Here is a 25,166-nt window from a genome sequence, read left to right as displayed (position 1 = left end):
TTTGGGAAGTTTGGAGGACATTCTACTGTTATTAACAACTTATAGAAGGCGACATTTTTACATTTTATGTGAATTTCGTATATTCTAAGATGGGTATGACGCCATCATAAAATATCAATTCGTCACAGCAAAGTATGGTCATCGGAAGAGGGAAACATTTCGTTTTAGTTTTTTACTAATTTATGTATCAATATCCATCACTCCAAACAGACATGTATATGTATTTATATGTTTATGCTAATGAAGCTCTGGGTAGTGGCTAATTCAGATATATATATTTGTACATTACCAGCGACATTCAATATACGTGTGTATAATCAATTTATATACGTGCATCAATGAGTATAGTATTCTGTAATAGGCAATGTTTGGTTCTTTACGATGAGCATAATATCTACGTCTGTGATATGAACGTATATCTTGTAGTTCAAAGAAAAGATTAAGGAATATTTTGAGTTTTTAGCCATATACGAATGGAAAAGTGTGTGTAGAAGGTTTCTCATATAATAATAATAATAATCGTTGGCGTCACAATCCGATTGGACCAAGGCCTTCAAGTGTATTAGAGCGCTTCATTTAAGCCCGTAGCGGTACACTACAGGATTACACTGACCTGTAGGATGCAATGTGGTCACCATTGCGCACGCCCGAGATGATTATCCTAATTTGGCACAGGTACTCATTCACAGTTGACTGGTATCTAACGTCAAATCACGATACAAATCCCACTCCCACCAGTGAGATTTGAACCGCGACCTTCCCTACAACAGCCGTCTTCTCTAACCACTCAAGTCAAACATAAAATGTACCAAAAAGCCTTTATACACGAAATACCAGCTTCCGGTATTCCGAATTGTTATACATTGTATCAGCCTATCAACTTTCAAAAAATCGACTTAGAAGTATCCGAGTAATTTTGATCACCGGTTTCAAACATGACATTTGTAGAAAAATGCGTTTGAAATTTGAACTTTATATACTTATATACTTATACTTCAAAAAATGTAATAAAAGAAAATTGATTTTTCCATAGTAGCAATAATAGGATACTTACATTCTATGCTAACTTAGGGTGCGGCAACTTAAGATGAAATGGACAAATTTGACCCAATATAACATTGTTAATAACAGTACGATTCAAACTTGCAGTTATGCCCTATATTGTGCTTTATGGTTCCGCAAAATTTTGTAATCATAGAATTATGCTGATCATGATTTTCTTCAAATCCTTCTTCGCAATGATATGAAAAGCAGCTTTAGAAAGTTCTAATTGAACCCTTCCGTTTGGCCATATTCCGATGATGAAAAAAATTACACTCATTTTCCACATAGATGGACTTTTAAACTTAGCACAACAATTTGACACTCTTTGCATGTGAAGGCATGAATTACGAGTACCAAAAAGTTTAAGAAAGTATGAAGGAAATATTTATATGGTTATATACATTTTCAGGCGGCTTTTTTGGAGCTGCCAATAAAGTACATATGTAGTATTATGCTTCTACAGATTTCCGCCTCTATTTTTTTTAGTAAGATTGGGTTCCACATAAACTTCTGAGATATGGTATGCTGAAGGGACTTATTTCAACTCAAAATTGTTGCTAGCAGAGTACATTTTATTGTAAGAGTTGTGTTACCTTTTAACCAATTTTATCAAAAATTTATATATATTTATTTTCAATACAATTCCAAAAACTCAGTAAGACTAAAATTACCTGTAATTTTAAATACGCCATTGCAAAGCAAAGTTTTATTAAAAGAACCAACTTCATGTCACAGGTCTGCAATACAATCGGAAAAATAAAACAAGCATGAAAAACTGTAAAACAAAACTTAACGTAATTACCAAAAACAGGGAAGAAATTTATTAATTCGTACAAAAAATACTCCTAACTAGAACATAAAATGCAGTCAAATATTCCTAACTACTATAGGCTTGAAAAACAGTGAGTTGCTTCCTACAATGATCACCTCATCCGACGCATAATGGACAAGGAAATATCAGAAACTTACGGGCCAGATAACAGGCTGAGTTATTACCACACTTAAAAGTCTATAATGGCTAGACTAAACAAATATGAACTTAAACCCGGAAGGAGAGATACGAAAAAGAAATCTCAAGAAGTGGTAATCGTTTCGAAATGAATAAGACGCCGTTAAGCGACTTCAAAAAGAAGACCCTATCGAACTGAAGAAATTCCAGGCTGTAACCATGGACTAAATCATATGTCAACTACAAAATAAATCAGGAAACCAGAAGTTTGACGATTCAGATATAAAAGGTTTTGTGTTGAGGAGCATAACGCAGTTCTCCATTGGCTGATAGCATTGACTCGTTAATGGTTGTTAATGGTGGTAACCTGCCTAGAACTGAGCGATCTAAATATCCCGGGTCAACGCCAACAGCCAATGGAGAACTGCGTTAGGAAATTGCTTCACGCATCAACGCAACCTGGATGAAGTGGCATTCTACAACTAGTGTTCTTTGCGATCGACATATCAGTGAACGTTTCATATCTAAAATTTACCGCAATATCGCCCGTCTACCGCTCTCTATAATTCGGTCGAAAAAACGGTGGTTCAATACGCTGGATAGGGATTTAAAAGCCGCGCGATTACATCCAGATCAGGCGTTTGATAAAATAAAATGGCGAAACCGATCACGACGAACCGACCCCGCTTGTGAACGGGACAAAGAAAAAGAAGATGTGAGGAGCGACGAGTGCATGGCAACTAACATAGTTAAAACTCCATTGCCCTCTATTTTTTAAAAAGCGATTTAAATAATTCGTTTGATGGAAAGCCCTGCATTGACAATAGTTAACCTCATACGCTTCACACTCTGAGTTTAATATTATTACCAAATGCGAAGAATTTAACCTACAACAGATACAAACAAGTTGGGAAACCGGAAACTTGACGCTTCTGGTATAAAAGGTTTTGTGTTTCCCAATATGAGGAGCATAACGCTGCTGTCAGCTTCAGTAGCCTGCCTAGAACTGAGCGATTTCGGGTCATTGTTGTCAGCCAATGAAGAACTGCTTAATGAAATTGCTTCACGCATTAACGAAACCCGGATGAATTGGCAATCCACAACTGGTGTTCTTTGTGATCGACGTTATGGTAATGGAGACGAAGTTGGTGCGTTGGACTAGTGGCATGACACATTTTGATCACATCCGAAATGAGTATATCCGCGATCGGTATGGGGTTGCATCGATCGTGGAAAAACTGCGAGGGAGACGTCTTCGATAATATGGTCACGTAATTCGCGCTAACGAGAATTCACATGCCAAGGTTGGTCTGAACATCGAAGTCGATGGTAAACCACCAAAAGGCCAACCTAAACAACGGTGGCCTGATACGCTGGATGGGAATTTAAAAGCCTCGTGATTACATCCAGATCGGGCGTTTGACAAAATAAAATGGCAAAACCGATCACGACGGATCGACCCCGCTTGTGAACGGAACAAAGGCTGAAGAAAAACAAGATGTGAGGAGCGATGAGTACATGACAGTTCCGTGTCACATATCTAAAAATTCTACTACCCTCTATCTTTTAGAAACCGATTTAAATAATCATGTGATGGAAAGCCCTGTATTGATAATAGTCAACCCCATATGCTTCACACTCTGAGTTTAATATAATTACCAAATGCCCAAGAATTTAACCTACATCAAATATAAACAAGTCGGGAGACCAGAAGCTGGACGCTTCAGGTATGAAAGGTTTTGTGTATTACTTTTATAGAGACATTTGAGTGGACATTTGTCCTATTAGAACCTAACCGTAACATATGCATATATTATGTGAGAATATCCACTTTCAAGTGTTGTCAAGTCTTGGATTTGTATAGCAGCGACAACTTTGACCTATTATAACTTTGTTAGAAATAGTGTGACCACCAAACTTGGCAGGATCATGCTTTATGTCATAGCCTATATTTCTGCAAATTCGAGGTACTAGGAGGAACTACTAAAAATTATAGTAATATACCATTATTAACTTTATATGAACTAGGCACCATATAGTGGCAGCCTCTGGATTTTTTTCAGGTCTTTCGATTGGGTAGTTTCTGAGAATGGGTCCGTTAAAGAAATCATCACTTTAAACCCCCCGTACTCCCAACCTTTCCAAGAAATGTCAATACTAAGACGGCTTCGGAAAGTGTTAACCCCATGATAACCCATATGACTATATTTGATGAAAAAAAAAATATACACCCCCTTTTGCATGTATGCCCTTAAATTCGACGTAGAATTATGTAACTCACTGTAAGCGTGAGGATTCACAATTTCCACCTTTTCACCAAATTTGGTGTCAATCGCTAAAATCGTCTCCGAGAAAAATGAGTGTGACAGACAGACAGACAGACGGACGGACAGACAGTAAACCGATTTTATTAAGGTTTTGTTCTACACAATACCTTAAACAAGTTGGGGGTCGGGCGCTTCAGGAATGAAAGTTTTTGTTTGCTTCTTGTGTGAGTATATTTGAGTGTAGAACTATCTCATTTGTACGTAGCCCGTTATGTATATGCATTTAAGATGTCAGATTTAGTACTTCGGGTTGTCAATTTACACGGTAAAGACAATTTTGAGTTACTCTAACTTTGTTAATAATAGTATGATTTTGATCAAACTTGGGGATAATAAGCTTCATATTATATTTCATACTACTACCAATTTTTATAACTCTGGGATAAACTTAAGGAGGCTTTTACTCAATTTTCCGAAAAATATGGTAATATAGTATTATTAACTTAATTTGAACAGATATCGATATGGAGAGTATTTTGAGACCTGGGGACCATATAGAGGCAGCTTCATGAATTTTTTTTAAATTTTTCGGTTGGGTAATTTCTGAGAATGGATCCGTTTAAGAAATCATCACTTTCCAGCCCTCCTACTCCCCGCCTTTCTAACAACTTCAAAACTAAGACTGGCTTCGAAAAGTACTAATAAGGCCCTTTAATTTGATATCCCATATGGCTACATTCGGTGAAAAAAATATGTATGGGGACCCCTCCCCCTCCCCCGTGCTGTTTCTTGAGAAAATTCCGTGTGACAGACAGACAGACAAGCTCCGGGTCTGGATGGCGTTCCGAATAGGGCCCTTAAGCTTGCCGTGAAATCCAGATCGGACACGTTCGCTGAGTTGTTCGAAGCGTGCATGTCCGAGGGGATATTTCCTACACTATGGAAACAGCAGAAGTTGGTGCTACTGCCTAAGGCTGGCAAACCTCCAGGTGAGCCAACCTCCTATAGACCTATTTGTCTTTTGGACACTGTGGACAAAATGCTAGAGCGAGTAATCTATAATAGATAACTCCCGGTTGTTGAGAGCCAGGGAGGTCCCTCAGATCGGCAGTATGGGTTCCGTAAAGCCAGATCAACCATTGATGCCATCATAATGGTTACTAGCTTGGCCGAAGATGCAATCCACGGAAAGGGCAGTACTAGCAAATATTGCCTAGTAGTGACCTTGGATGCGAGGAATGTATTCAATTCGGCCAATTGGAACCTAATACGGGTGGTGGGCTACGCCGACGATATAGCGCTGGTTGTGGTCGCCAAGCACCTCGAAGATGCTGAGTTATACTCATGCAAAGCGATCAGTGTTGTTAAGGTTTGGCTAGAGAGTTCTAGTCTGACACTTGGGGAGGAAAAAAAGAAAGCGGTCCTCATAACCAAGCGCCGTAAAAGAAATTTCGCCCGTATTCAAATTGGGAATCATATCATCACTTCTAACCCTGCAAATACTTGGGAGTGATGATAGACGGGAAGCTTAGCTATAAGCAACACGTGCAGTATGTTTATGATAAAACTATCCACTACAAGTGTGGCCCTGACAAGGACGATGCTGAACGTGGGAGTGCCACGGCATGCTTCCAGGTTGCTTATAGCTAGGCTAGTGTGTTCGATCGCTCCATTTTGGAGAAAGACATTGCAGGTTGCATTTAACGCTAACAAATTGAGTTCAGTCTACAGAAGAAGAGCCCTAAGAGTGGGCTCGGCATTCAGGACTGTCTCAGATGATGCAGCATTCGTCCCACACGCTGGCGTGTCCAGGTCAATGTCTTCTGAAGATTTCCACCTCCTCAAAACAAAAAAAAAACAGAAGACAGACAGACAAACAGAGATTGAACCGATTTTAATAAGGTTTTGTTTTGCAAACACCAATGAATTTTTTTTTAAACTCCACCTAAGATTATCTCACTCACTATATGGGTGGGATTTCATAGTTCCCATCTGTCCACCAAATTTCGTTTGAACCGATTTAGTCATTTTGGGGAAAAGTGCGTGTGACAGACAGACAGACAGACGGACCGACAGTGAGTCGATTTTAATAAGGTTTTGTTTTAAACAAAGCCTTAATTATTTAAAATATTAGGTCGAATTAAGAACTGGCAACCAAGAGATCAAATGTAAGAATTCTGATAATCGTCATAAAAGAGAAAATTCGTGAGAGCATGGAAGCTTACTGAATTATTTTTCAAAAAAAGGGTAAAAATCGAAATCTGTTAACGCCAATTGACTTAGAGTGCATTTAAAAGATGTTGACTCATGTCATATTCAGTTGTCTTGCTAAAACTTCAGCAGTTTGGCTGCTACGCTACTGCCAAATTAAAATGCAAGGAAAGCAAAAAAATGCTGAATCTGACTACACAAATTCTCCAGATACAAGTTTCAAAGACTTATTTAATATGTACCATATTTTGGTAAAGGTTGAATTTTCAACCTCAACACCGAAGGAAGTGGGGAGTTTATGGAGGGGAATTCTTAAAAGGCCATGGTGCCTCAAAGCAGGGTTTGTTCGATACCATCATAGAAAAGTCCGAATTTTTAACCCTACTCTCGGAGACAGAGGGTATTTAGGAGGAAAACCCCTGTTTCTAGCTTCTTTGAAGAACTTCGTAGATCTTCGTCGCTTAAAAAGTTATGGCACCGCAAAATGGGGCCATTTCGATGTCATTATGACAGGGTCTAGTTAACTCCACACATAGATGCGGTCAAAAAAATATACAGGGAAAAGCGGGTGATCCTTTCACTGCAAACACGTTGAAAAATCGCCTCAGTCTAGTTATCGTTTTGCCAAACCCTGATGTTTCCCAACCATCTTTTATGTAAAACCCCCAGTCTTCCGTAATCAGGGGTTTCTATCACGTAGTGTCGCATACTCTTTCATATATTGGCTGTAAGAGTGTTTAACTCTGCACGTTATTTACATAGCATACTGGTCCCAAGCCAGGGTAAAGAAGGAGGGCTTGAGGCAACGTATTTGTACCATTTTCAGTAAAATATTAAAATTCTGAAATCAAGGAAAGAGATAAATAAAGTACAGTGGAATCCCGATAATTCGTATTTCCAAGTAATTCGTACAAATTTCTCAGTCCCCAGAGTCAATATTCACTATTTTGTACTCCTCATAATTGGCGATTCCGATAATTCGTGCCAAACAGTGAACCCTCGACGAAACTAATCATCAGGATTCTACTGCATAGTATGAGTTACGTGGGTGAAAATGCAAACGGCAAAAGGCAATGGGGGTGCGAGCGTATAGTTGATTTTTTGGACACTCATGATCTTGTACTTGTGGTTTATTAAACGATTGTCTCTTCTTCCTACATCTTATACTGAGAAGGTTAAATTGCAAGTCGAATATATTCTCACAAGACGTCGATATTTCATCACCATCACTAACTGCAAAGCGCTATGAAACCATCGCATCTCAACATCGCCCATTAATTGTGTCTTCAGAAAAGGCTACCGACGAAACGACATGAAAAACGCACTGGTCCGCTACAAATCAAATGGTAGCGGCATCGTGAGATTTCTCGCCCGCTTCGAATTTTGAAGAGTCGAGGAATTAAGCCAAAAACGCGATCTACAATGCTCGGGATCACCAAACCTGGTAAGCAATTTTGTAGCCAATATAATTGGCTTTGGAATGACGATGCCAAAATAAAGGGCCTCGGGAAGAAACGTATGTAGAGTAAGTTCGTCTTCGATTAAGTAGTGACCAATTGGCATATTTGCAAAAATTCCGACCGGAAAGCAAAGAAAACCATCGGTATTACCCGAGCAGTGAATTACAAAAACCTTCAAGATAAACTAGACACTCGAAGGTCAGAGTTTTCTGTAAGGACATATCAAAAGCCGGCACCGTATATCGAATACTTCTAGTTACATAATATTTACAAGTAGCGACGGACAGATGATGATAAGATTTCGAACAAATTTGGAAGAACTTGCTCATCGTCCTCTTCCGCAAGCAATACCGACATTTTGAGCAATTTCATCTGTCAACGCCAGTGAAGTTGACAAGGCAACTAAACAAACGAAATCACAAAAAGCAAAAAGAAAAATTTTTGATAACCGATTCGAATGAAACAGGTACAATCGCTGTGGCAGTGCTTTGCTCAGAGTAGACTCATTTAAATATCTTAGATCCATGTTATCAGCCAATGGGGAACTGCGTGATAAAATTCTTTCACGCATCAACGAACATCTCAAATCCAAAATTTACCTCTATCTAATGGTAAACGATGACTTAATACACTAGATGATAATTCAAAAGCCTCTCAACTCCATCCAGAATAAGACCCTTAACCAAACAAATTGGGGCAGTCGATCGAGATGAAAGAATACTGATTTCATAGTTTCTGTAGAAATTTGCAACACCAAGACTTTTGTAAACCAAGGACGGGTTAATGACTCCTTTTTGCGTGGTGAAGCCAAGTGGAGGTGAAAAGGCAAGAATAAAAATTTTTTTTTTCTTGAATAATTTCACTAAATTAAAAAAATTTATTATAATTATCTCAGTCAGTGAGTTTACGGCAAAAACACAAATTTCGGGTTCTCAATTGAAAAAAATAAACTTTGCTTTTATACATGGTCGTCAGTATACTCTAGAATTTCCTTACTGATGTCAAAATAAGTGACCAACGGAAAGGGTATAAGAGATTTTCTATGTATTTTACAAAAGAAGATGGGTTTCTTTCAGTAATGACGAAAAAGATTAACTTGAAGCAATAGGAACACCTTGTATTTAAATATATCTTCATCTCTCCGGGTCGCCCATTCTGTACACATCAAAGAAAATGAGGAAAGTGGTAAAATTTTACTATATATATATATGGGTGCCATTCCTTGCCTTGGTGGAATATGAATCACACCCACGCGCCATCGTTTGCGGTTATCAGAAATGCCCTTCAACTCTCCCATGTTCTGCGCCAAGTGCCCTTGGGGAGACCCACTCGTCGGCCATCTTGGGAGAGTGGATTCCAATGCATGGTGTAGCCAGCAATGCAATTGTCACCCCTCTTTAATATGTGACCTATCCAGTGCCACTTGAACCTCCCGATCACAGTGCGCCGACTGACTCTATCACTTGAGACAGTGAGATGCCAGCGGACTCCGAAGATACCACGCAGGCAGCTTTCCAGCACCGGTCGAGTATACTTTCCAAATGTAACGCCAATATATCGCTCTGATAATGGCTATTAGTTTCTCCCGAATGCCTCTCCTGCGTAGAATACTTCAAATAGTCGTAAACTCCCTGCTCACGCTATCGAAAAGCTCTCTCGAAATCATCGAGGAGCAAGTGAAGCGAAAATCCAAATTCCGCGCAGTTTTCCAAAATGATCCGTAGGAGGCTGATGTGGTTAATGCAGGAGGGTCCGGAGCGAAAACCAGTCTGCACTTTGTCGATGAAGTTTCGAGATGTCCTTTGATGCGTTCCTGGATTATTTTAAATATTGTCCTTGCGGGGAGACCGTCAAGTTTCGGTTCATTTGAGTGCATTGATGGCCGAAAAGATTTCTCTTCTGTTCGGAGGAATAGTCCGTATCCGCATATTACGATGAATAGCCATTTCCGGGGTAAAGTGCTATTTCCTCCTTTTCAGTTCCTTGCCATTTCGGATGAGAAGTCGACTGTTGATGTTCTTCACAGTCCCATCGAAAAACCAATGCGGTATGCACTTCTGAAATTATTGCGTAATCCAGCAACTTTCCCGGCCAGCGCAATAGCGAATCCTTTCTTGTCACCGCGTACAATACACTGTACTTCTCGGGATTTCGCTCGTTTCGAAGTTCGAACGCATCACGCCGGCCATCACATCCCGTTCAGCGATCCCCTTCCTCCATTCCGCAGTCAGCCTGATCTTATGACGCCCCTTCGGAACGAGGTCGACGGCCTGTGTAGTACCCGAGAAAAGAGCATTTTTGATAGCGAGCCAATGCTCCTCAGTATTCTTAGGCGGGTTACTTAGTATATGTGCCATCTGATCAGCAAGACAGCTTTCCAACTGTCGAGCGACAATTGAATCATACAAACGGTCGATATTGAACTTAGGTAGTCGCAACTTTCCCAACCCTGCGAGAAGTGACGGACGCAATACGCAAGTGAATACAAGGGACTATCAAATAGAGAGGCTGTTGTCAAGGCCAAACTTGTTACGCACATCCAAAAGGCAACTCCTAACACTAGTGCTGATCGTGAAGTGGTCGGTCTGATTACTCGTACAGTGTCGGTCCGTTCAAATGCACTAAATTTATGGCAGGTTCTGCGTTTAAACAATGTGCCACTAAGACCGTGTTTACCCACCACTTGTTCCAGCAAGACGTTGTTAGAGCGCATCTTGGCAATCAGATCACCCATCACGATTGCAATGAACTAAACCTTCCCTGAACCACGTGTAATTGGTCGTCGAAAGCACCTTTCTCCGCTGCAACGGAAGACTCTGTTGGTGCATAGCATTGCATACTTGTGATGCGCCTTAATCTGCACCGGAATTTCGCATTTAGAAGTCGGTTCCCAAGTCAAGACAGCGCTCCTTACGGTAGCCATCAGAAGCAACCCTACACCGGATTCGTGTCTGTTACCACTTGGCTGGTACAAAAGTAAATTGTCATTAAGGTGACAAGAGGGAGAGGAGTACTCTGCAGAATCCAATGTTGGGCAAATTTGTATTCATAAATACGAATATTAGACAGCAGTGGGGTGAAGGTGGTGGCGTATGCCGACGACTTGGTGATGTTAATGTCAGGAATGTTTCCCCATGAGTGACATTATGGAGCAAACGTTGCGAAAGTTCTGGCTGTGAGCCGCAAGATGCGGACTCGGTATAAATCGAACCAAAAGGGAATTGATGCTATTCACCCCCAAAACAAGGGCACCTGAATTCTACCTACCGCGGTTGAATGAACAAAGACTGTTCTTTCCTCCAATGTAAAGTATCTGGACCTAAAGCTAAATTGTAAATTGAAAGTAGAACTGAGGGTTAAGAAAGCCGGTATAGCCTTGCCTGCAAGAGAACATTTACAAAGAAATAGGATCTCCAATCGCGGATAGTTCTTAGATGTACACAGCTTTGGTGCGTCCCTTCCTAATATGCAGCTCTATTGTATGGTAGCAGGCTTCGGGCAGCGGACACGGGGGTTACCGTGTACACCTTTATCGCTTCCGGAGTGACGACTCCATATTTTATCCATCATGCGAGATGATCCCGAATGATGCGAAAGATGTTGTTTTTAACCGTCCAAGGATTACTACCTGAGAGTACTGTGAATCACATGCTAGCATCGTAAAAAAATTGGAGGGAGATGGAAAAATTAAAGAAGGCGATCCACAATCTGCTGAAGGTAGAGGAGGAAAGTAGCAAATAACGACACGAGCCGTAGTTCATAACTGGTCCTGCCCCGCAACCTAATAATGAATTGGTAGCCCCGCAGTTGAATTGTGTAATCACTGACATGTTGTGAATAATTCGCAAACTATTCAGAAAAGGAAAGATCATTGCAGGTCCAAGCGGCATTCTTTGCTAAATTTATTGCCAACCAATTTCAGCCCGATCGATTCAACAGAATTTTAGTTTTGCTTCCGGACTTGAAATAAGTCAGGAAACCGGAACCAGCTTCGGGATGAAAGGTTAATATTTGACTAGACATTTGTCCGATTTGTAGCTAGCATGTGATGTATATGCAGATAATGTAATAATAATAATCGTTGGCGCAACAATCCATATTGGATCAGGGTCTTGAAGTGTGTTAGAGCACTTCATTCAAGACCGTAACGGTACACTACAGAATAGCCTGAAGGAGACACTGTGGTCATCATTACGCTCGCCCAAAATTATTACCCTGATTTGACTCAGATACTCATTCACAGCTGAGTCAACTGGTATCCGACGTCAAATCACGATGCGAATTCCACTGTCACCAGTGAGATTGAACCGCACCCTTCCGTACGACAACCTAGAGCTCTAACCACTGAGATATCCAGACAATATGCATATATTGTGGCAGAATATTCACATTAGCGGGATACTAACATTCAAAGTGTTCGAATTTGCACTGAGCGAGAAATTCGACCTACTTTAACTTTGTTACTAACAGTGCGATTTTCACCAAACTTAATACGACTAAGGATTATATCATAGCCTATATTACTGCATTCATGGTTCTAACATTAACTTAATGCTGGTTTTACAATCAATTAGTAAAAATTATATTAATATAATAACTTTATTTGAACAGGTATCGATATAGAGCGTATTTCGGAACCTAGGACCCGTAGCAGCTTCGTAATTTTTCGATTGGATAGGTTCTGAGAATGGGTCCGTGAAAGAAATTACTACTTTCCGGCTCCCACCCTACCAACATTGCAAAGTACTAATTGAGACCTTTCATTTGATACCCCACATGACTAATCATATCATCATGTATGGAAACCTTATTAAAATTCATTCATAGTCTGTCTCCCCATCCGGGTCTCTGAGTTTTAACATTAGTTTTAAAGGCGGTGGTGCCGTGCTAGAAACTGACCATTTATTTCACAAGGCTGTTATCAGAAATTACTCAACAATTACGAAACAAGGCACGAAGCTGCCCCTATAGGATGTCCAGGTCTCCAAATACCCTCCATACCAATATCTGTTCAAATAAACTCAATAATAGTATATTACATCAGCAAGTTTTCTGAAGATAAAAAGCTGTGATGGATGACTGAATGCAAGGTGGATTCTGACAACACCTTGCTCGAGAGTGTGTTTGGTAAATATGGTCTTGTTGATCGAAACAATAACGATGAAGGTTTATATACTTCTGCAGCTTTCATTCACCATTGGCGCATTATTTGGTTGCGTAGTCTGGTTTATTATCTAAAAGGCATTCGGTTACGTTTGGATTGACCAGCAAGGAACTTTCTATGGATGCGATTCTAAGAATCAAAATGACGCTAAGGGAATAATAAGGTGCAAGCAGCAAGTCCAACGTAACATCTTCGTCTCCATTACCGTAAGACGCCGTTCATTGTCTTTTATAGTTGGCCAACACTCAGAACCAGAGCGAAAGAACGGAAAATGATATCACCTTAAAGTCTAATATCACATTTCCATCGCCAACCGCGATCCAAACATTACAACATCACCGTATTACCAAACATCACCGCACCACCTAACATCACGTCATAACAAAAGTGATGATGATATTACTTCTATGAGAGACAATGTGATATCACATTACAAAACATCACGGTTCTTTGTAGTGCAAGTAGCGGTGGCAGTTGTCGAGTGCCGAGCCGATGTCGACGCCAAGTTTCGCTTAGGAAGCTAAATACTTTTATTATGATTGCCTGTTCTTTTGGCTGGCTTTGGACTAGAAAATGATTTGCATTTGAAAATGGGGAAGATTGATTTGTAATGCTATCGCTTGGTAATGAATGTTGGCTGCCGATTAATACACGCCTGAAGCTGGTCTACGTAGTATTCACTAGCACAAGTGGCTAAGGTAATTGTCGGGTGCCAGGTCCGCTAATCGGCTGCGAATATCGACTGGCTGGCCTTGTTGCTGATCTGCGAGAACGTAGAGGTCAATTGATGGATGTAACGAGCTGAGAGCTCTGTTGACTGCGATGAATGGGGATGGGGGCAACGCGCTAGAGCTTTGATACCGAGAAAAAGTATGAGAACCCATGTCGAAAAGATTTTCACCATTGCTTGCTTAGGTTAGGGAAGCAAAGCCTGTTGCAAACAGCAATGATATCGCGACCATAAGAGGTTTCAGATGGTCATAAACTTTTTGATTGTTCTGTGACTAATATGAGTTGCTAATTATAGTCAACCGTAATTGCTGGGAACCTGAGATGATTTCCAGTGAGTACAAAAAGGGAATCACCTTTAAAACTCTGAAGAAGGCCTCCTTCTTGAGCTCACAACAGGGAGCACATTTGCGTACTTCTTGCTGTCGCGAAGATATAAGTTACAACCATCCTGACCAGCATAAAGGAGCACAAAATTCAGTGGATGCTCTTGTACATCCTCCTATATTTAGCACACGATAGAGAGAATCTGTGGAACTTTAATTGGAGGTAGGTTTGTTCAACAGGTGGATCTACAATAGAAAACAGTTTTTGATCATCTGGATCTAGAGGACAAGGGTTGTTACATAGGGGGAAAAGCCCATTTTTAAAAAACAAAAATAAGAAGAACCTGGGAGAACCAACAGGTCTGTGAATTTGAAAAGTACAGGAGGCAACCAAACCAGGCGCGAAAGTTTTACCAACAAGTCTGCAGGATGAAGCCTCATACACCTCGATGTTCATCCCGCTGAGACAAAGAGGGAAATCTAATTTCCTACAGAATGGACATATTGGAGCGATGGGTTGAGTATTCTTATGAACTGCTCAACAACCAAAATATCAGCAAGTTGGAGGTCCTACCAACTGAAGACGACGGACAAATGCTAAAACCACCAAGCACTGAAGAAACCGTCCGTACAATCCACCGTCTTAAAACCCATAAATCGCCAGAAGCCAATAGAATTACAGCCGAATTGGTTAAATATGGAGGCGACCAACTACACCGAGCGGTTCATCAGCTGATGCTCAAGGTGTGGGACAGTGAATCAATGCCTAATGACTGGCAAAGATGCATTGTCTGTCCCATACATAAAAAGAGGGATATCACGCAGTGCGGCAATTATAGAGACATCACATTGCTGATGCTGATAAGATATTCTCTGCTATCTTGCTAGACCGGATAGCCCCATACGACCAGAACAATACTGGCCCATACCAAAGAGGTTTCACTCCAGGCAAATCAGCAACAGATCAGATTTTCTCTCTGCGGCAAACGATGAAAAATTGTTGGAAGATGGACATCAGTTGGACCATCTTTTCATCGACTTTAAATCCGCCTATGACAGCATAGCTAGGGTAAAACTGTACACGGCCATGAGAGAATTCGGCATCCCGACGAAACTTATAAGACTGACTAGGTTGACCCTGAATAATGTGCGAGGCCAGATAAAAGCAGCAGGATCACTCTCAAGACCATTCGACATCAACAACGGTCTACAATAAGGGGATGCCCTATCATGCGTCCTCTTTAACCTGGCCCTCGAGAAAGTGATCCGTGATGCTGAGGTAAATGCAAGAGGTACGATCCTCTTTAAGTCCACCCAACTACTGGCCTATGCTGACGATATCGATATCATGGGAAGAACCACCCGAGACGTACAAACTGCCTTCATCCAGATCGAGCAGGTGGCCATTGGGGCGAGATATTGGGCTGCACATCAATGAAGGCAAGACAGAATATATGGTGGCAACGTCAGCACCAAAAACCAATCAACCAACAACATTCAACCGCACCGGTCAAACGGGAAGAATAAGGATAGGAGAATACAACTTTGAGACCGTTGAAAATTTCTCCTATCTAGGGTCGAAAATCACAACCGATAACAGCTACGATAATGAAATTCGCGCACGGTCGTTGTCAGCCAACAGAACCTATTTCAGCATACAAAAACTGTTTCGCTCGAAACGTCTCACCATAGAGTCAAAGCTCTTACTGTACAGGACAAAGATCGTGCCAGTCCTCATGTATTCCTCGGAAACTTGGGTTCTTAACAAGAATAATTGCGAACTCTTGGCCGCGTTCGAGAGAAGAATCCTCCAAAGAATTTTTGGCCCCCTACATGAGGATGGACGATTCCGTAGTCTACACAATGACGAAATCTATGAGAGATACCATGACCATCCGGTTGTGGATAAAATTCGGCTCACTAGGTTACGGTGGGCGGGTCACTTAATCCGTATGGATGAGGATGATCCAGCCCGGAAAGTCTATAAGGGTAATATCTGTGGTAGAAAAAGAAAAAGAAGACGAGGCAGACCCTGCCTAAGATGGAGCGATGGCGTAGGCCAGGACGTCAGACAGCTTTTAGGGATATCGAAATGGTGGACCTCGGTGCAATACTGGGATGTCTGGAGTTCCTTATTAAGGCAGGCCTAGACCCAATACCAACTACCCAATTTATGAACTGCAGTATTTTACAATAAATGGACAATTCTGGCCTACGGTAACTTTGTTACACAGTACGTTATTTAGGGGGGCAAAGCGGGTGCAATCTTGCTGGCCTGTGAACTTATCAGTCCCAAAACAAAAATGGGAGAAAAGTACAATAAAAACAAAAAGAGTGTGTGACTACCTGATAGTCCACAACGAAATATCAACGGAATTTTCCGTTGCAACTCCTATTGTCCCTGCAAAAGTATTTATTTCATTCATCCATAAACCCTAGGAATCCAAGATATTCTCAGTGAGTAGAAGAGAGGCATGATCGTCAAAATTCTGAAGAAGGTTACCCGTCTTGAGCGTGATAATTGAAGGAGTATTTCCATGCTGCCTGCCCTCGCAAAGATAGTAACAAAAAATTGTCCTGGAACGCATGAACGGACTTCTTGAAAACTTGATCGACCGAGAGCAGATGGACAGAGGTGTTAATGTGGTCTTACAGGAGGATTCAATCCTCCTGTAAGATCACATTAACACCTTCCGGGTTATTTTGGAGTAGTATTCGAAGTACAGATCTCCACTTCACCTGCTATTCATCGATTTCGAAGAAGTTTCCGAGAGCCTGCACAGTTAGCTCTATGCAAGAAGAGCTTTCCGAAGATATTAATATCTATTATCAGAGTGATATATGATGATCTGAAATGTCCCGTCCTTCATCCGAGTAAAATCGCTGAAGAATTTCAGGTCCAAAGAGGAGTTTGTCACCGATATCTTTCTTTTCACTTTACTGCCTTGTCCGGAGTACGTGGAAGACATCAGGGACCATAACATCTTCCCTCAAAAATCTCATCCACACTGATGATATCTCCTTGCTCTTTCCTACGGAGGAAATGTCGAACGAATAGGTGCATCGGCGTACTGGCCAGGTAGATATGTTGAATAGAAGACGGAAGTGGGTTACACTTTAAGAAACAGCGACAACTCCATTGCGAGTTGTGCCATACAATGCAATCCACTATGCCACAGTGATTACCCTAGAAGCATACGGCGCAATACAATAGAGGAGAAGTATAGACTACTCGGGGAGATCAGAAGGACATTTTGACGGAGCGGCAAAGATGGCGAGTAGGAATGGTAAAAGTACTATACCCCATGTAGCTGATATTGGCCACCACCTAAAGTTTATAGGCTGGGTGCTTATTGAAGGATTGGTGAAAGCTATCCAGGTATATGTGGCTTCTATCTAGGCGAGAACAGTTAACAACGCTCCGAACCGAAAGGGGGCGAGTTTGATACACTGGTAAACTGCGTTAAGATGATACAGCGCATTTAGGTTAGCGTCGGGTAAAGCAGTGAATGCCGGCGCAGGAATTATCCATATAGATCACCTAGCTAACAAGGCGTATTATCTCTACAGAAGAAAGAAGGAAAATCCAACCTAAGTGACTGCGGACTTTCAGAGAGTCACGAGAAGGTCTACCAAAAGGCCGCTGGAGTCACATACTAACAACGTGTATTGAAAATGGGTCCAACAGAAACCCGGAGAATTAAATTACCACCCGTCACAGTTCCTTAAAAGACATTGCGGTCCTAAGAAATATCTTCATCGATTCGGATTGGACGAGTCTGCCGGAATGCTGCCACAGCCATTGAACGATGTTCTCAACGCAGACATGGTACTCCACAACCTTGTAGCGAAGATGATGAAATCGGAGCGAAATTGCTTCGTAATCGTGTCACGAAATACTTGATTTGAGACACACCACGAACACGCAACATGTAACATCCCCATATAGGCCGAGGTCTCCGCTGTAAGGTATTATGTCACCACATTTTCGTCTCACAAGGATATGGGACAAAAGAGTAGAAGATGGTTTTACTGTTCCTAAGATTCCCTCCATCGATTAAAATCTCTAAAAATAATACATGCCTAGTAGCCCCTACTTTTGCGGAGAAATATATCAAAACTGCCAAAATTAATACCAATTTCTAAATTTTACTAGACTTCTTCATTAAAAATCCACATTTCAAAGGAAATTAATGCTAAGGGAGAACAATCCAGATTGTCACACCAACAAGGAAATAGGTACTACAGGATTTAAATAAAGGGCAAAAGAGAGAGCCTAAGAATCCTTTCGAGGACATTGGGGGTTGAGATTTGACTGTTTTTCTTAATTATGGTAGTAATACTTGAGTGAAAGAAAGTCTCCACATTCAATTCGTGCTAACTTCTAGTTTCTATCAAAAATTACTCTTACCTGGCAGCTTATCCTCAATTCCGGAATATCCGCTTTTATCACAAAGCACTGACACAGTTTGTCTGTTCCTACCTACACTTGATACCAATGTCAGATTTCAGCACCAAGGGAATATCACTCACACAGTGGCGGAAAAATAGGATCTCAATTTAGGGGAACAATAAATTACAACACGTTTTCACTGAGGACGCGGTGAATGAAGTGCTTATTGTTGTAGTTGCGACAATTCACCTTTGCGTTGCTAAATAACTAAGGCACACATCATTCGAAGTTCATTACAATTTGCTACACAAGATCGCCAAAGAATAAATGCAGAAGTAGTCCAAGCATTTCATAGCACCGCCAAGGCCGGACTGTTCCCGTTGTGGTAACCGTGTCGCGTCGTGGTTAGCGTATGAATGGCCTCTGCACCTGTTTTCCGCCAAGCGAATACATGGTGAGATGTAACACACAAAACACTTTGACTAGATTCGTGTCCGTGTATCATGTGGTTACTTATTTTCATGCTTTCTTATCGTTTTCGCCTTAATGACATTTTCTTTCTTAACCGATCTAGGTAACAGCTCCAAACGGCCGTGGTCTGAATATCCATGCTTTTCGACTGGCAATTACCATGTAGATAGGTAAATATCCTGAAGTAGCATACATGCCCTCTGAACATTTTTTTGTTCAATAATATTAACCCGTAACGGTCACACCTCCAAATATAACAGTTACCACATGCATCTTATTCTATGTATTGACCCTTATGTCGTAATTCAGTTTAGCGTTTTTTGCTATTCAATCTCCAAATTTTAACCTAGTGAAAAAGCACATCCCCAGTCCGTATTAATGTGCAAAGCATTGAAGGAGTTGATCAAGTTCTACACCTAGGAAGCGTAGTTTCTACCGACGGGGGCACCGAACTGGATAGCAACCACCGGAACCAATGGAAGTGAATAATACACAAAGTGTACAGGATTTTCGGTCAACAGCCTCGGAAACCTCAATCTTCCAATAGTGAAGATACGCATAAATAACTTTCCGATCAGAGCATTGATCGATTCAGGCTCCACTACATCATTGTTAAATGAAAAGAAATTGGGAAATCACCCAAGAATAAAAGTAGAAGGTGTACAATATAGGACCATATCCGGAATTCAACAGGTGCAGTTTGAGATCATTACTAAAACACCACCCGAAATTAGAATTCGAGAATTGACAAAGTGGAGACTGGCTGATCTTAGCAATAGAACATTTGACTCTATCTTTGGTGCTAATATCTTAAAACCAACAGGAGCTGTAATAGACTACAATTCCAAAATGGTCAACACCATACCCTTCCTAACCAATGAAGAAGTAGAAATAAAATACGAAGATGTGAATTTAATGGAACCAGTGAAAAAGGTGGAAATAAAAAGTGAACATTTGAATTCGGAGGAAAAAGAGAGGTTAACGAAATTAATTCGGAAGAACGAGGATATATTTTTCAAAGAAGGAGACTCTCTAACTGCAACAGACATAGTGAGACACTACCACAGAGGATCCGATACATACACGATCAGGAGATCGAAAAACAAATTAAAGAAATGCTTCGTCAAGGCATAATACGGAAAAGTAAATCGCCATACAATTCGCCCGTAGTGATGGTTAAAAAGGAATTAGACAACTCTGGAATTATAAAATGGCGTATGGCGATCGACTATCGACGACTGAGTGCTGTCACAGTGGATGTGAAACACCCACTACCCAATATAGAAGGCATTCTAGAAAAATTGGTTGCGCCCAATATTTCACCACTTTGGACTTGGCCAAGGGATTCCATCAGATCATGATGAATCCAGCCGATATAGGGAAAACCGCGACAGCTCAGGGACATTCCCAGGGTAGATGTAGCCTGCCCCGCATCGCCTACCATTCCCCTTCTTACTCCTATCCTTGTCGAATACCTCATTGGCGAACTTGATGCCAAGGTCGGACCTGGCTATAATGGTCTTCCAAACCTTCGCTCGCTTGCCGAGAATTACCGTCCCATTTCTCTCCTCTCCTCCTGTTCCAAAATCCTGGAAAGATATGTCAGCGACTGGTTGTCCGCCCACTTTGGCTAACACATAGTGAAAGAACAACACGGCTTCGTTAAACGTAGGTCCACTGCCTCCAACCTGCTTGACTTTACCAACTTTGTCGCCAAATGTCTAAATTCACGGCAAGAAGTGCATACCATTTACACTGACTTCGCGAAAGCCTTCGACACTGTAAATCACAAGATACTTCTATCCAAACTCTCGTCCCTAAACGTTCCCATACCATTTGTTTTATGGCTTGCCCCTTACCTTTCCAACCGATCCTGCCGCGTCTCTTTTGACGGCTGTACTTCCCGCTCCTTCTCCCCCTCTTCTGGCGTCCCACAGGGGTCTATTCTGGGTCCTTTGCTATTTTTATTTTTTATTAACGACCTTCCTCCCCTCCTTACTTGTCCCTGTTTGCTCTATGCAGACGACCTTAAGCTGTTTTCCGCGATATCGTCGCCTATGGACTGTGTTTCCCTTCAGAATAACCTGGACACTCTGGTTCGTTGGTGTTCGACTAATGGTTTAGCGCTAAACGTCAGAAAGTGTCACTCTATGTGCTACTCCCTAAAATCCTCACCCACTTCTTTCTCCTACTCGCTTAACGGACATTCCTTATCCTGCTTAAATTCCACTCAAAACCTCGGAGTCACTTTCGACAATAAGCTCCGCTTTGACACCCATTGCCTCGATGTCATCAATCGAGCAGCAAAATTGTCAGGCTTTATTTTTCGCTCCTCCTCTGATTTTGACTCCTCCTCCTTAGTTCTCTTCAATTCCCTTGTGAGGAATACCCTCGAGTATTGCTCCGTGATCTGGTCACCCACTCGTAACTGTGATTGTCATGCCCTTGAAAATGTGCAACGTAAATTCCCTCGTGTGGATTACCCCTCCCGCCTCCGCTTTCTAAACCTTCCCTTCCTACAACAGCGTAGATCCCATCTGGATCTATGCACATTCTTTAAACTTTCCTCGGGCCTGATGGACTGCTCCGCCGCTGACGAGATCACCTGCCGTCCTACGTCTTATAACACACGTAACGCAGATATTTTCAACGTGCCCTTCGCGGAGCTCGAAGTCTATTTTCATTCCCCGATTCCCAGGCTTTGCCGAAATTATAATGCAAAACAGCTTGGTCCTTTTAACTTCCCTACTTTAAGTAGTTTTAAACGTAGGATAAGTTTTTTACTTTCTACTCCTCCTGGTGGTCAAAGGGTAGTATAGGTCCCGGGGCGAAACGTGGATTGGTACCCACGATGGAGCATAAAACCTGGGAAATGCCTGCTGAACCAACACCAACAGCTCTACTACCAAACCCTATCTCCACCTCCACGTGGTGACCGCTGGGAGCTCTTTCTTGACGAAAAGCTGCAGACGGAGAAGGATGAAGGCGAGTCTCCCGCGCCTAAAAACGGGACAAATTGTACCAACTGGTCCTCCAGGTTGGGGGTTGGGTAGGGCTGACAACCCTACACGGAAAACAACCGTTACGAAGCCACAACAGGAGCCTCGGATAGGATGGATATTAAAACGACGGACCCGGCAACGACAAAGGAACAACGATTTGCGCATTTTCTCATGGAACGTGCGCTCCCTGTACAGAGATGAAGCTGATAAGGAGCTAGCCGATACCCTGTCCCAATATAGGGCTGATGTAACAGCGTTGCAAGAGATGCGATGGACAGGGACCGGTTTCCTGGAGAAGAGCCACTACACCATATATTATAGCGGCCATCCAGTAAACCATGTGCTCGGAGTAGGTTTCTTAGTCAGCCAAAAAATGAAACCTGCTGTTATCGGCTTTGAAAGTATAAGCGAACGGCTATGCACTCTGCGCTTGCGAGGCAAGTTTAGAAATATAAGCCTCATAAACGTTCACGCCCCTACAGAGGAGACTGCAGAGTCGGAGAAGGATACCTTCTACGAGGCAGTAGAAAGAACCCTCGAAGCCTGTCCCAGATATGATATCAAAATCATACTTGGGGATTTTAACAGCCAAGTAGGGAAGGAGCCCGTATTCAGGCGATACGTTGGCTCCCATAGCTTACACGAAAAAACAAATGATAACGGACTGCGGACTATTCAATTAGCAGGGTCACACGAAATGGTTGTTGGAAGTACCTGGTTTGCGCGGAAAGCGGTCCACAAACATACGTGGGCCTCTCCAGACGGGACCACTTTCAACCAAATTGACCACGTGTTGATCGAACGCCGCCACCTCTCAGCCTTGATGAATGTCAGAACATATAGGGGGGCCAATATAGACTCGGATCACTATCTCGTTGGCATGGTGCTCCGAGCTCGAATAACAATACCACCTAGAATCCCCGCTGACAATCAGGTGAGAGTGAACACTGAAGCCATCCACAACACAACCCTCCGCGACACCTATAAGAGGGAAATGGATGCCGCAATAACCGCAGTCAATAGAGGACCTGGAGATGAAGCATCAACTAATGATCTTCACAACCACCTGAAGAACGTTATCATGGATACGGCCACAAATATACTTGGCCCCAGCCGCAAAAGGAGTCGGAACGGCTGGTTTGACGATGAATGTAAGCTAGCAACGGAACGGAAGAATGCCGCATACCGAGTAATGTTGCATTCTCAAAGAACGCGGGCACGCGCAGAGACTTATCACGAACTCCGTCGAGCGGAGAAGCGACTTCACAGACGGAAAAAGGAAGCCTGGGAGAACCAACAAGTCTGCGAACTAGAAAAGTACAGGGAGCAACCGCACCAGGCGCGGAAGTTTTACCAACAAGTCAGCAGGATGAAGCCTTATACACCTCGATGCTCATCCTGCCGAGACAAAGAGGGAAATCTGATTTCCGACAGAATGGGCATATTAGAGCGATGGGTTGAGTACTTTGATGAGCTACTGAACAACCAGAACATCGGCGAGTTGGAGGTCCCGCCAACTGAAGACGACGGACAAATACTGCCACCACCAAGTTTAGGAGAAACAGTCCGTGCAATTCATCGGCTAAAAAATCATAAGTCGCCAGGAGCCGATGGAATTACAGCCGAATTGGTTAAATATGGAGGCGACCAGTTACACCAAGTGGTTCATCAACTTGTGCTCAAGGTATGGGACAGCGAATCAATGCCTGACGACTGGCAGCGAGGCATAATCTGTCTCATACATAAAAAGGGAGATATCACACAGTGCAGCAATTATAGAGGTATCACGTTGCTGAGTACCATCTATAAGATATTCTCCACTATCTTGCTAGGCCGGATAGCCCCATACGCACAGAACATCATTGGCCCATACCAAAGAGGCTTCACTCCAGGCAAATCAGCAACAGATCAGATTTTCTCTCTGCGGCAGGCGATGGAAAAACTGTTGGAATATGGACAACAGTTGCACCATCTGTTCATCGACTTTAAAGCCGCCTATGATAGCATAGCCAGGGTAAAACTGTACACGGCCATGAGGGAATTCGGTATCCCGACGAAATTAATAAGACTGACTAGGCTGACCCTGACCAATGTGCGAGGCCAGATAAAAGCAGCAGGATCACTCTCAAGACCATTTGACATCAACAACGGTCTACGACAAGGGGATGCGCTATCATGCGTCCTCTTTAACCTGGCCCTCGAGAAGGTGATCCGTGATGCTGAGGTGAATGCAAGAGGTACGATCCTCTTCAAGTCCACCCAACTACTGGCCTATGCTGACGATATCGACATCATGGGAAGAACCACCCGAGACGTTCAAACTGCCTTCATCCAGATCGAGCAGGCGGCGCGAGATCTTGGGCTGCACATCAATGAAGGCAAGACAAAATACATGGTGGCAACGTCAGCACCGAAGACGAATCAACCAACAACATCAAACCGCACTGGTCAAACACAAGCACGAACAAGAATAAGGATAGGGGAATACAACTTTGAGACCGTTGACAATTTCTCCTATCTAGGGTCGAAAATCACAACCGATAACAACTACGATGATGAAATCCGCGCACGGTTGTTGTCAGCCAACAGAGCCTACTTCAGCTTACAAAGACTGTTCCGCTCGAAACGTCTCACCATAGGGTCAAAGCTCTTACTGTACAAGACTATGATCTTGCCAGTCCTCATGTATTCCTCGGAAACTTGGGTTCTTAGCAAGAAAAATTGCGAACTCTTGGCCGCGTTCGAGAGAAGAATCCTCCGAAGAATTTTTGGCCCCCTACATGAGGATGGACGATTCCGTAGCCTACACAATGACGAAATCTATGAGCGATACCATGACCGTCCGGTTGTGGATAAAATCCGGCTCAATAGGTTACGGTGGGCGGGTCACTTAATCCGTATGGATGAAGATGATCCCACCCGGAAAGTCTATAAGGGCAATATCTATGGTAGGAAAAGAAGACGAGGCAGGCCCTGCCTAAGATGGAGCGATGGCGTGGGCCAGGACGCCAGACAGCTTTTAGGGATATCGAATTGGTGGACCTCGGCGCAAAACCGGGATGTCTGGAGTTCCTTATTAAGGCAGGCCTAGACCGGATACCGGTTGTTGCGCCGTTGATGATGATGATGAGGACAATAATTAATTGAAAT

General features: G+C 42.4%; 1 protein-coding gene across 1 annotated transcript in view; it reads right to left on the bottom strand.

Moving 5' to 3' along the window:
- LOC119658443 overlaps positions 1–18,946 on the bottom strand; it is a 77,768-nt gene extending 58,822 nt beyond the window's left edge. Inside the window, exons 1-2 of the mRNA XM_038065845.1 lie at positions 18,562–18,946; positions 1,716–1,781 (exon numbers count right to left, since the gene is read on the bottom strand). Of these exons, the coding sequence (XP_037921773.1) occupies positions 1,716–1,772 (57 nt within the window). The 5' untranslated portion in view covers positions 1,773–1,781; positions 18,562–18,946. The remainder of the gene's footprint in view (positions 1–1,715; positions 1,782–18,561) is intronic.
- Between the last annotated feature and the right edge of the window lie 6,220 nt (positions 18,947–25,166).

This window comes from Hermetia illucens, chromosome 5, assembly GCF_905115235.1.
Source record: "Hermetia illucens chromosome 5, iHerIll2.2.curated.20191125, whole genome shotgun sequence".
Taxonomy (NCBI): Eukaryota; Metazoa; Arthropoda; class Insecta; order Diptera; family Stratiomyidae; genus Hermetia; species Hermetia illucens.
Note: the sequence above shows the minus strand (reverse complement) of the source record. Positions and strands in the feature narration are given on the sequence as shown.